Source organism: Lipophrys pholis, assembly GCF_963383615.2.
Source record: "Lipophrys pholis genome assembly, chromosome: 13".
NCBI classification, from domain to species: domain Eukaryota; kingdom Metazoa; phylum Chordata; class Actinopteri; order Blenniiformes; family Blenniidae; genus Lipophrys; species Lipophrys pholis.
The window spans coordinates 16,635,469-16,649,377 of record NC_137632.1 but is presented as its reverse complement, the minus strand read 5'-3'; the positions used below and the strand labels follow the sequence as shown (position 1 = coordinate 16,649,377).

The window sequence follows — 13,909 nt, the reverse complement described above, 5'->3', positions numbered from 1 at the left end:
AAGAACACGATGCATCATTAAGCTTAGTTCATTGCACTTTCTATTGTTAAGGGTCATGATATTTCCTTTAAACAGACAATAATCATATGCACGCACACACACCCACACATGCATGCACGGCTGGAATTATCGCACAAGATGATTTGCAAATGAAACATGCTGTGTGGTTGGCATGCACACCGAGTATGGCAACCACACCTGGTAAACTGTATGTTTGGATGGATGTGATACCTGTGAGAATGTGTCACCTCGCCCTGTTCCCACTGCATCAAGGGGTGGATCAGTGGTCTTTGGTGTGTGTGTGTGTGTGTGTGTGTGTGTGTGTGTGTGTGTGTGTGTGTGTGTGTGTGTGTGTGTGTGTGTGTGTGTGTGTGTGTGTGTGTGTGTGTGTGTGTGTGTAGCTGAGAAAAGTGGAGGTGGATCTCGGACAGGTGCATTAGGAGAACCCCTTTGACTCATAGTCTCTTCAGTAATTAGATTTAGACTCTGTGTGTGCGTGTGTGTGTGTGTGTGTGTGTGTGTGTGTGTGTGTATAACCATAGGAAAGTTGAGCTTTTTCTGCTTTCCAGATTATTTGTTGCATTTTTTTAAAAAATCATTTAAAAGGAAATTTGGTTTACCCAAGTTAGATCACGGATGTCAAAACCTTCCATTTATTTTTTTGCTAATTATTTGTCATCAGAATCTATCAGCTTTTACCATATTTTCATTGAGTGAGAAGAACCATTTGTTCCTTTCTAATGAGTTTACTTTTGGAAAAACAAAGTAAATAAGCACTAGTCAGATAATATTTCAAAACGTTAAATTTTTGTTTGACACATGTAAATTGTGATTTGAAGTCCATCAAGCACACACGACCAGCATGTATGGCATGAAAACACATATCCCTAAATGGTTGACATTTGTCTATTGAGATCGACTGTTATTATTCAGCAAGCGGGTGAAACCTATTGGCCTGATCATTTTCTGAAAAATCTCAATTGTAGGAGAATGAATATATATGTAGCAAACAGACAGCAATGAAACGGGGAGTTATGTCTCCGTGAGCAAGAATAGCCTGCATTAGCCAGCTGGGAAGATGGTCTTCAGCCTGAGTGGGAGTCGCGTATAAAAGAAGAGAGAAGAGTATTTAAGTAGGATACAGACCGCTTTCTTTTTTTTTGTCTTTCAATTTGTCACACAAAATTACATTTTGATTGTCTTTGTAATTTGTGAATTTGGGTTCTGTTTATTTCAGACCTGAACCGATGAAATGCCATTTAAATTTTTTCCTGGCGATTTCTCACAAACACTTTCATTATGAAGACTCAGTCTTGTTTTTCATTCAGATGTTGAATACATGCCTCAGTGGCTTTATTCCATAAGCGATTTGATTAAATTTTGAATTGTACTGAGTAATCAAATAGGCATTTCAAAATTCTCTCTATTGTGAAATACGTAATAGACTAAACTGCAATCAGTACAAGGCAAAAAAAAAAAAAAAAACCCAGATAATTTAATGCACTGGTGTTTTTCTTTAACTAATAACTGAAAGTGTGGACTCTGAAAGAATGGTCAAAAAAAAAGAAAAGAAATTGAGCAGTGCATGCAGCCAAATTTACTCCTTGCCTGAGCATGTTGAGTCGTGCCTGCCTCCTACAAGCTATTTTCCACCTGCTGCCCACTTACTTTAACAATAGTCAAGCAGAGCTGAGGATAAACACAAAAACAAGCAGACACAACAAAGTGCACATGGTGAACACACTCTCCAGATTAACCTTCATCCATTCTGATGAGACCTGATGTCTTGACCTGCAGCACTGAGGTAATGCTGCAGGATACATATATATATTTATGTATATACATGTGTACAACAGTAATATATGATCTGAGGAGTCTTCAGGAAATCAGGTGGAAGTGGTGCTAATGATCGCCAGGTCAAAATAGGTCAAGCCCCCCGACAAACATTCAATTTATAGTTGAAAGCTCCAATTAAACAATTGAGCATCTGTAGTAAAACAAAGGGGGGGGGGGGTTGTTTATTTGTTGTTTTGTTTTTTTTAAAGTTGTGTCTTCAAATGATTTGTTTGTGCAAAAGAAGATGAAAATCGGTGAATGGAATTTGCCATTTTAATGACAATTGTAATGCTTTACTTTCCTGTCACCACAACAAAATCCTCTAATCACGGAGAGAGACGGAGAGAGCGAGACGAAGGGATCGGGTTTCTTTGCCGCTCTGTACCCTAATCCAGGATTTGGAAACGGGATGAGAAGAACAAACGTAAGTATAAACAAGCAATTACAGCATTGACATGGAAGTGGTAGGTCGGGTCGGTAAGTAGCTAGATAGAAAATAGGGAATCTCAGGTTCAGAGGGTGGGTGGTTAGTTTTTGGTGGGTGGGATATAAATACCTGCAGTAGACGTGGGCAGAGAAATGCTGAGGGTATGTCAGACGGTGGCTCACCTGCGATAGTGAAAGAGCAAAAAAAAGACAGAGGCTGCAATGTGGAGGCCCAAATGAGAGAAAATGTCTGCATCTGAGAAACACATTTCAGCAACTATACCTGTGATTCTACATCGGAACTGAAGCTCCTCGCGATCCATCTTCAAGAGTTCTGGCTGAGGTGCTGACATCCATTTCTCTCCTTCACAGTTTTCCAACTGCATATTCCCAAGTGACTGAAGGGAGAGGAACGCTTGACTGAACCAGAGAGACCACGGCGAGAGAAAACGAAATCCAGGGTGGGAGACGAGTGTAACGCAGCCGAGCCCGGAAGAAGACAAGATTCAAGATAAAAGGCAAGACCAAGTCAAACACGCTACCTAAACAACATCGGAAAAGAAAATCAAAATGACAATGGCAGACGACCCGAAATAAAAAATAAAAATAAAAAAAAACACAAAAGAAGATCAGGACGAGAAACCCGGAAAAGGACCGCACGTAACTTCAGTGTACCATTGGGACCATTTCAGAAAGTCTGGACAGAAATGGCCTGTCAGACTTTTGGCGCTGACTCTTTCAACCCGCTGGCTGGAGACTCCCCCTTACCGATCCTCATGCACCATGGCGCGACCGGTGACTGCCTGCCAACCACCGCCCATGCTCACAGCATGGTCTCTGCAGGTAAACTACACCCAGAATATTCTTCAGATCTTGAATGTTCAACAGATTTCCTCTCTTATTTTTGCTTTTTGCTTGTGCTGCTTCACATGTAGTGGACGTTCACTACAGTCACTGCCTATACTGCAAAAAGAAGGGTTCTAAGGTTCATTCACCACACTGGTGGCAGAGATCACATAAATTCACTGTTCTTAAAATCAAAAAAGTTAAAGTAGAATTTTCAAACAGCACAAATCATGTCCAAAGCATCAAATAGCTTATTCCCAGGGAACATCCAAAAAGTTTATAAATCAAGGGGAGAACAGAATTTGAAAAATCCATGTGCTCGTACAACTTTATAAACATTCAGCATTTCCATATGTAGAAATGAAACAGTGGAACAGACTGAAGGGGAGCTCAGCCAGGGTCCAAGCATGAAGCAATACAAACAGAAATACAAACAAATGCACGAGGTGGTTTTAGGTTATAATTTACTGACTTGTTTATTGCTGACTTTGCTTTGATTTGTTGTTATTTAATTTTGTGAGAATGTGATTGATTGAAAAAAAACAAAAAACAACAACACGGGATGCAAACAGATTGATTTTAAAAGGGGTAGGATTTAAAAAGCTTATGCTTCTTTCTACTCATTTTCCATTTATTTATTGTTTGTATTTGTTTATATCTATGTAAAAAAATAAAACAAACACACAAACAAACAAACCACTTTGGTCTGCAGAAATATTCTTGAAGAGACACCATCGTAGAGGTTTTGTGAAATGTTATTACAATAGGCCACAATCCAGACAATTACAGCAGCAAGATAACAGACAGTTAACAATCACTTTCATTATTTACTTAAGTTGGCTTGCTTTTAATAATACCAAAATAAACACAACTCCTATTGGCTCCAGTATAACAATAATTCCCCCAGTTGATTCTCTGCGTTGAGATTATGTCTTTCCAGGTACAGTTATGGGTTTATGCAAAGGGAAGGATGACCTGATTTGAAAAACATATCAATTTAAATCCACTCCAAATTTATGTAAAAGTATCTAATCAGCTAGTTTGGGGCAGCGTCTCCACTCGGTGGATAATTGCTTTAAGGGTATGTTATCAGTATGACAGACTCCCCAAGGTCTTTCTTGCCATGGAACATTGTGAAGAAAAACTTCCGAGGGGTTTCAGCGGCTGATTTTGTTGAAGCTTAGAATAGGCAGGATTAGTTCATGCAGACCGGTTCACAGCGGCAGACTAAACTTATATTATTAGGCGACGACACTGTAATTTTGGAGCCTCTTAATGTGCAACTACAACATTTCTATCTGGCTTGTCAAGAGACTTCCTGAATTACACAATATGCAGTAATGTAAAAAGCAAAACCAATCTATAGCGAATTGATATAAAAAACCAAAATGGCTGAATGCGGATGTTGGAAATCGCACTCTGTCATAGCCTTTCACATAAATGTCAGTGGCACTGAACCTCCTCAAGTGGGCAACAATACCAGTAAGTGTTCATTAGCGCTTGGATTGAACAAAAACTGCATAAAAAGATGAATACATGAATAATTATATTAGGACAATATGTTTGAATCATTTAAATACGCTTCACAAAACTGTTTAAAATGGCACGTGGAGAGGTAGTTTCAAAGGAAAGATAGAACGAGGCATGTGTTTTTGGTCTGCAGGGGCATGAGAGCTCCCCGGGGACTGATTTCACAGCAGCATTTAGTTTGTTATGCAAGGTTTGATATTTGTCAATTACAGCTGCTTAAAAGGATTTTCACTAAACATTTCAATTGTGAAGTATATATCAATGTACTCAAATCAACAATTCAACAAAAACTTATCCAGAATTATTAATAATATCAGAGTCCTGATGTATTTTTTTGGGTGTTTGTGGTCATTTAGAGGTCAGTTACCGGACAGTTCATCAAAAGAGCTCGTACATCAAATTCAAAGCTCTTGTATTTTCTTCAACACGCAGCAAATATTTTTTTGAAACTGGAGAGACTGGACTGTATTTGAAGCTGTACGAGAATCAGATTATCACCCAAGCATTTCTCCAGTCTCTCTGTTCACACTCTAACCATCTCTGTCTTCCTCAGTGTCGTCCGGGCTATCCCTGGGTCAGACCGCCAAGCGCTCCCATATGCACCTGTCCACTTCCTCCCTTGGCAACGCTCTTGGCAACAGCCCCCCGAGCTTACACTATCCAGTCACCCCCTGTCACTACAGCAACCAACAGGCCACCTATGGCATGATGGCAGGTGAGTGGGTACAGTGGTGAAAGAATTTGGGAGTGATGGTTTGTCATAAAACTGAAGAAATCAACTTTTCAGTTTAAGCTATCAGAAAAAGATTGCTTAAAAGGAGCTGGAATTAAGATGGGACTTATTTCTGTATTTATCATGCATAATTACATTTATTATAGCACTAAAACACTCAAAATATTGCAAATCTAACTGTCACCGGGCCGCGAATGAAATGCAGACGTTAAATAACAATGATGTTTGATGAGGAAAGTAATAGTTTTGATTTGATAATGGCATACTCTTTAAATTGGACAATGACAATGTCTGAACTCTGTCAGCACTGAGATCCAGCCTCAAAATCCGAGGTGGCAGGAATCGCTGGATGATTCACTTCCAGTCATGTGTGTGCATTAAGTGGCTGCGATCTGCATACCAAACGCAGTTTCAGCCATTCAGCAGGAAGAAATGACGGGTCTGGTTCACTGACGACAGGGGGTCATGTTTGAATACATGAGTAGAGCCGGATTTTTGTTTGGTTATGAGGCAACTAATTAGATATCTCATTGAAGAGTCACACTGAAATGTGTAACTCGTGCTGATAGTAGCAAAGCTCTTATTACAATACCAAGCTAATGCTGATAGCTATCACACAGGCTTTGTCACGGGTTTCTGTGCAGACACTGGCAATTACATTGTGCGGCAGCGACAACGGTGACTTCAATGACAAATGCCTTTCACTCTTATTCTGTCTGCAGCACAAGAGATGCTCTCTGCCAGTATCTCTCAGACTCGCATCCTGCAAACCTGTGGCGTCCCTCACCCTAACATGGTGAGTGGTCCAAACCCATTGCAAGGTAAAGATCAGAACTACACACACACACACACACACACACACACACACACACACACACACACACACACACACACACACACACACACACACACACACACACACACACACACACACACACACACACACACACACACACACACACACACACACACACACTTCCCTGGCCAGCAGTAAATCCATCAAATTAAGCAGAAAATGTGTGAGGTTTCCACTTAATTTCAAATCTTCCACCAGTCCAAATCAATTTTGGCCTTGATTGCCATGGCTGAACTGTTTAAGGCACTCTCTTGAGCTCCTGCTTACTTGCGAAACAAAACTGTCAAAGATGTCTCGCCACTTCCCTGCGCTCCTGTGAAATAGGGAGGTTGTAAACTGTCAGAAGGAATGATGCGGGCACTGTTGCACATGACTGAAGCCTACCTTCCTCTTTCCATTACAAAAACTAAATGTTGATGGTCAAAATTCCAAATAAAGCCAATTCTGATCGATGTTTGCGGTTTGAAAAAGGTTTTCAAACGAGGGATATTGATTATAAAGACTTTTTTTTCATTTTCAGATATTTACACTGAGATTAATGCTCGACCGTCCATTAATCTTCAACACCCTCTTATTTCAAGGAAGGGTCAGGGAAGGCTGGGGCCGATTCTCGCTGACATTGATGGATTGGTTGGACAAATTCAAGACAGGGTGTTAATCCAACAAATGGCTGCCACAGATTAAAATAAAAGGCTGATAAATATTCTCCCCTATGACATATTGAAATCAGCAATCGCACATTAATTTTAACCATGTTTGACAAATGAAGAAACAAGTCAAAATACCTGGGCAGCATGCAGAGTACACGGAAAGGTGGAAGCAGACTTGTCTCCTATCGCTTGAATCAAGCATGCCAACCACACTCAGGCCAGATCTGTAGTGACAGCTGATGGTAATCCTGCAATTCCAATCCGCCATAGGTAGTGTATTGTCTAGGGTGAGAGCACAGATCATAAAAACAAGAGAAAGAGTACTGTTATTTGTAGGTACAGGTGCCAAAAAAACAGAAACATGAAAACCACTGCAATATAGTCTTCTATGTTTAAATAAGTAAGTACATAACGTGTGTGCTGTATGTGTTGAAAATCACACCTACTTGATGAGTGTAATAGCAGCAGGCAGGCAGTGAAGAATATCTAAGGGTAAAGGGCAGAAAAAGAGTCTGTAACACTAAACAAAACACTAATTATGACAGTTCAAGTCAAAGGAGAACAATGACACTCTCCTTTACCAAAGTACCACGAATCAGTTTTTGTGTAAATGATGGATTAAATGTTGAAGTGAAATGTGCAGGATGTCACTTTACAAATACACATTTAAGTAGCAGTTCTACTCACATTTACTGGAAGCGCTGTACTTTCAGTGCAAATTTTTTCAGAGGCAACGTGTGCTGTCACAACCTGCTGTAACACTGCCAGCCTAGTGAAATGTAGCACATTTAAAACTCAAGGGCCTACGGAGTGCATGATGAAATAAAATCTACCTCCTGTCACTTTTATTTTTGTCCTGAATGGCCTTAATACCCGTCTGAATTTATAGAAAATACTAATTCTAATTAAACCAGGAAATATATTGATCCATTCATGGATCAAGCACCTGATGTGAATTTTTCCGCGAAGCTCCTGGTTAGAGAACTGAAACTTGTGTAAAAAGTACTGATATGCTGAGCAGTTGGACACGTGTAAATGTTGAGAGAAGATCACGTTAATTTCACCTCTAAAGAATTTAACAGCAATCCTCTCAGAGGCTCTTGAAACTAATTTTATCGAAGAACAAGCCAAAATAACAGCTAATATACAAGTAACAAGGACAAAATGTGACATGAGTAACTACGCAACATGGACGCGACTTGCAAAAGGTTCCTGTACAAAAGAGAAGAAAGTGTACATTTTAATTTGTTTCAGCACCAGCAAGTATTTCCTTAATGTTATGACGCGCTCTCATCGGCTAGGTGCCCGCATTACGTTTATTTTAACTAATGCCCATACCCTAATGCATTCATATTTTTCACCCATTCCATTATGACGGCTTCACTTTTTCTGACTGATTTCACATCAAAAAAATAAAACTTAATTTATATTCGGACAAATTCAGTATTATAACCAGAACTATTCACCAGTCAGCAAACATGGTTGTGTCAGTCACTCTGGCGCGATTCTGCAGGTAATCTGCGATAAAAAACCCTGCTCTGTGGGACTGAGCACTGTAATCTCTGGAGGATAGAGTTTGGTTCCAGATTGTGACGATATGGGATTGCCACTGATTGCAAAATTTCATCTTGATATCTCTCTTGATAGCCCTCTTGAGAGCTGCTAATCAAACTTGACTGTCAGCACCCGGGGTTCCAGCGGCTCAAAACAAGACTTATTAGCAAAAGCAAAGAAAAGGAAATGTTGTGCACAATCTACATTCTCTGCTGCTCATCCCACTAACGCATGTGACACAATTCAAAAGGGGGAAAAAAAAAAGAAGAAAACCAAAGGTAAAAGATTTATTGCCAACAAGCAATGTTATAATGAAGAAATAGTATACTAACACAGATTTCCTTACTTTTTGTGCCCAGTTTAAATGCCTAAATTTGAATATAAAACGGGAATTCTGTTAAGGTTTTATTTTCGGTTGAAATAATATTCATGCTATTTTTTACTCCAGCATCCAGTCAGTGTGTTTATTGTTTGTCTGCTCGGCATAGAGCTGGTAAACACCTGGATCGTGCACATGTGCAGCAGCCGGAAGGTCCATGTCCGTGTCCACAAAAGCTTGAAAGGTGTTTTCGTAAAGCCAGTAAGCCCACATGTGTTATGAACAGGGCCCGCTGCCCAGTCTGTCTCAACAGTACACAAACAATTGCTCTGTTTACCGCAGCATAGCTCTATGTAGGCCCCTCAAGGGAGCATCAGCACAGACATCAGGTAGAGACAAGGAAAGGTCTCGTCTTTCTCACCAGCAACAGGATGCCTCCAGCTGAATCATCCAAGAGCTTGTTGTTGTTCTCAGGGGTAAAAGGTTTTCCCCCAAATCCCTTCTCATCAATAGGAAACAGCTGCAAGATGCTACTGTGCACAAAGCACTCACACTTTAGTGATGCTGATTTCAAGTGTAAGCACTTTGTTTGCATGGGGAGAAGTAAAAGTAAACATGGTCTTTTCAGGCAGAAAAACAAAAACAACGAAAAGGAAGAAATTATAATTGAATAGTTTGAGAACTTATTTCTCGTAGAGGGAAAAGTTTTAGTAGCTCTCTATCTGCTCTATCATCAGGGTGATCTGGTTGATACTCAGCCATGTCTCTCTTTGCTGTAGTTTGGTTTGACCGTGTCACTATTGTCACTTTGCCTCTATCTAATACACACACAAATGCACAAAGGTATTATCCATAAATAAATGTTCAACTACAAAACTCTGAAGACAGTGATCAAATATTTGTATGTGACTTTCCATGATCCTCCAACAGCAATTTAAGTCACATCGGCAAATGAAAACTAAAGGCTATTCCCCCAAAAAGCAGGCTACACTGTGCATGCAGGCATAAATCAAGAATTTTAGATGAACAATTCACCTAAAAGTCTTTGGAGTATGGGACAAAACCCGATCAGTCACACACGGAAAACATGCAAACTTAAGAGCCCAGACGTCCAGAACTGAGCTGCGGTCTTGTCGCTTTTAAACAGCGAATAACCACACCACCATGGGAACAGATTTCAGACGTACAGAAACATAATCTTCTAAATGCGGAAGGAAAGAAAAAAAAAGGATCACTCATGTCAGATTTTTACTACTACTGCACTTGAAAATCTTTATGAAGAGGAATTTTTTTTTTTAGCAAAGCTGTAACATTCAGTAAACATTTTTACATGTTTATTTAAAAAAATGTTGATAAACGGTTGAAGTCATTCAGTTGCAAATTTCAGAAATATTCAGTTTGCACTGCAACCACCCCAACACAAGAGGGGGGTGTTGCATAGTCCATTATTCAAACCTTTTCAACAACGTTGACTGTGAAATCACAATCCTTTGATTTTTTTCTTTTTTCTTTTTAGAATCACCATCAAATTAAAGCTGCTCTAAAAAATTGGTAGTAGAATAATGAATGTGATATTTTTAGCACAGTTTATTACCTATTTTCACACCAGTTGTGCAGAACGGTGGTGCGAAGGATCGCAGTGCATTCCAAGCTGCAATTAGTCATTCACCCTTACGGCACTCTGGCAGTCATCTATCATTTATGTCATCAGCAGCAAGAGCCAGTAGTTCCGTCTCTCCGTTCAAAATTAACTGCAACCTGTAGAAATAACGACTATTCATCAAGGTCGTAGCTTCTCATATGTTACGAAACTAACGCGACCCTGTTTTTCCAAATTCTTGTGCATTCTTTATTTCAGCTGAAAAGGGCCTTTTCAGCTGAAATAAAGAATAAGAAGTGTACTCAGATTTGTGCACACGCACTAAAGCCAAGGATGAGCACGGCCTGCAAAAAGAGCTTGTTGAATTCTGGTAAACTGGAATATATTAAGTTCGACATGGAAAAGAATACCATTTTACCAAGCCACTGCAAGCGCAATGTAATCATTTAAGTTTCCAAACTCATCTTAGTTTTTAAAAATAATGTAAAGGCCTCAGGCCATGACATCGTCCATGGAAATCGTCCAAAAATGACTTAAAAAAAGCAGAATGTATGGTAAATGCAAATATGTACAAATCCAGCGACTAAGGTCATGAGAAACATTCATTTTTTTGTTTTGATTTGGAAAACTATAACATGTTGTGTATTAAACTATTGAGAAAACTCATCGGCGATCCTCATCCACAATAGTTTAGTGTGTCTCTCAGGAGCAGGTGGAAAAAGTTTCTGTGTCAAAATGAAGGCTTAAATATACATGTGGGAATAGTAGCCACATGGCTTTTAAAACCTATTCAATGGTCCGAGGGCCTTCCTGGTGTGTTCTCCACCACCAATTTTCCCTCTTTCTCTGCTCCCCCTTGCTTTCTCTCCCCAGGGTCTCTTACACCTTGCTTGTACAAGTTTCCAGATCACAGTCTAAGTAGCGGTTCTTGTGCATTAAGCCATGGATTCTCCTCACTGCCCTCGGCCCTCCTCTCAACTGACGAGGCCCCCGGGGGCCCCAGTGGAGAGATGAAGTCTGACATCCAAAGAAAGAGCATGCGAGACCCTGAAGACGCCCCTGCTATGGATTCCCCACAAATACGGGAGCTCGAAATGTTTGCCAATGACTTCAAAATACGAAGGATCAAACTGGGTGAATATTTTTAAACCTATTTGAAGTTGTCTTGCGGTTTCACTACGCCGATGAGATACGTTACCATCCATGGTGATGGTTCCACGCACTGTGGTATTTCTCTGTTTGCCCGTGTTTTGTTAAGCATTTCTGTTTCTGTTCTGACCCTCAGGCTACACTCAGACTAATGTAGGAGAGGCTCTCGCTGCTGTGCACGGCTCAGAGTTCAGCCAGACCACCATCTGCCGCTTTGAAAATCTGCAGCTGAGCTTCAAGAACGCCTGCAAACTCAAGGCCATCCTGGCTAAATGGCTTGATGAAGCTGAGCTGGCTGGTGGTGAGTCACACGACTCAGCTTCACTCCAGCAACCCCCAATCACAGGGTTTATTCAAATGTCATCGTTATCTATTTTCAATAGGGTGATGCCAGTGCTTTTAATATGACAAAGAGAGTTCCTTGAAGAAAAGTGCTGATCTATCTCAGAGCGAGGTTCTCTGCTAAGAATGATTCATGTATGCGGTAAAGCTGTACAGGATCAAACAAGACAGAAGTTACAGCTTAAAAAAAAAAAAAAGTGTTGCAAAATCTATTTTTTTCTAACAGTTCTGCATGTGTCCAAGAACATGTTGACAGTGGACACATTTATCATTATGTCACAGTTATAATGACAGTATATTGATTGATTTAACGTCTTATTAATTGTTAAAAGTGTCCATGGGTCAAACTGGTTTGCAGTCCATCGGCAAAAAAAGAAAAATTATTTAACCTGATGTTTGTGGTTTTTGTGCATGATCTATGTCTTTCTATGTTCTTATTGAAAAGCAACGGCTCTGCCAAAGTAACTACATTTTGATTCCCTGCAGCATTATATAATGATAAGTTAGGAATGAATGAGCGGAAAAGAAAAAGGAGAACAACAATCAGGTGTGTATTGTCATGAACAAACATTCAAAATGTACCTTTCATTTGGCTTATCTTTACACTGTTCTCTCTCTCTCTCTCTCTCTCTCTCTCTCTCTCTCTCTCTCTCTCTCTCTCTCTCTCTCTCTCTCTCTCTCTCTCTCTCGCTCACACACACACACACACATTGCAGCCTTGGAGCCAAAGAAGCCCTGGAGCGCAGCTTTGTGGAGAAAAGCAAACCATCCTCTCAGGAGATCGCCCGGATAGCCAAAGGTCTTCATCTGGAGAAGGAGGTGGTCAGAGTCTGGTTCTGTAACAGACGTCAAAGGGAGAAACGTGTCAAAACAAGCCTCAACCTCAGCGCCTGTCTGACCAAACTCGGTCCAAACTGCATAGCACAGATGAGTAAATCACAAAGACCAATGACATAGAGTCCACCCCATTACGTCTCTGGCCGTTTTTGGTTGTTGTTGTTGTTGTTGTTTTTGTTGTTGTTGGTTGTCGTTGTTTTTAATAATCATAGCAATAATATTAATGTGCCAATCAATTCAATTTCAAAGTTAGTCCGCTGAAACAATTTCACTACACATTAAGATGATAAGGGCTCCAGCATGTTGTAGTGGTTCAGTTTCAGTGGTTCTAGTGCGGTTAGGGACCTTGACATGTGTCTCTAACCGACTCAAAATCAGTGTCAGAGTGAAGCCAGTCAGTTTTCATAATAGTGTGGAGTTTGCATGTTCTTCATGATGTTCTCTCCTGGTGGTCCTGTACTGTCCCCCCACAGACCAGAAACATGCGTTCAGAATTCATTGGTCACCCTAAATTGCCTGTAGGTGTGTGCGTCCACCAAAGCATAAGATTGATTTGGATAAAGTACAAAATACATATGTAAGGATAAATATGAGAGTTGACTTGAAAAATGCAACTTCTATGATAGGAGGTTTTTATTTGAACTTTAAAGCAACTAGATTATTACACAGGTTAGTGATTCTCTTAATAAAAAATAGTGTTTATAATTCAAAATACAAGGCAGCACAGTTGAGATGTTGAATGTGTTGAAATGTTTAATGCCAAATGTCAATTGAGACTTGAGCAAAAGTATTTTTCCCAATAAACTTGTCTCATTAGTTCATAAAAAGATTTATTTTCAAGTGACTAATATTCACTTCTCATGCTATTATAAAGCACGTTGATTACAGTTAGCTTTCAGCCTGTTCAGCTGCTAATTGCACAAAGCAGAAATAGACCATTTAAATGGTAATTGTTTAGTTGGCAGAAATGAAAACAAAGATATTACTCTGGGAGTTTGTTTTATCTCCACCAACACGAACACTTACCCCACTGAACCACAGCAAAAGTTGCTTAATAACTTAGAATCAAATTTCTCATAACAGAAAAAGCAGGAACTACACGCCAGTAGTCACGTGAACTACAACCATATGTAAACGCCTCAGGCAGCTGCAATGAGATCACATCAGAGGCTGTGATTTATGTTGAGGAAACCAGATCTCCTATGTGGTGCTTTTTCTCTCCTCTCGAAAC

General features: G+C 40.0%; 1 protein-coding gene across 1 annotated transcript; it reads left to right on the top strand.

Annotated features, from left to right (window-relative positions):
- Nucleotides 1–2,969: 2,969 nt before the first annotated feature.
- pou1f1 (POU class 1 homeobox 1) lies at nt 2,970–12,798 on the top strand (the record flags this gene model as incomplete). The annotated part of the gene is made up of 7 exons (XM_080477961.1): nt 2,970–3,105; nt 5,192–5,353; nt 6,094–6,192; nt 11,224–11,484; nt 11,636–11,800; nt 12,328–12,388; nt 12,558–12,798. The coding sequence occupies 7 exons, from the start codon at nt 2,970–2,972 to the stop codon at nt 12,796–12,798; spliced, it is 1,125 nt and encodes a 374-aa protein (XP_080334087.1).
- Between the last annotated feature and the right edge of the window lie 1,111 nt (nt 12,799–13,909).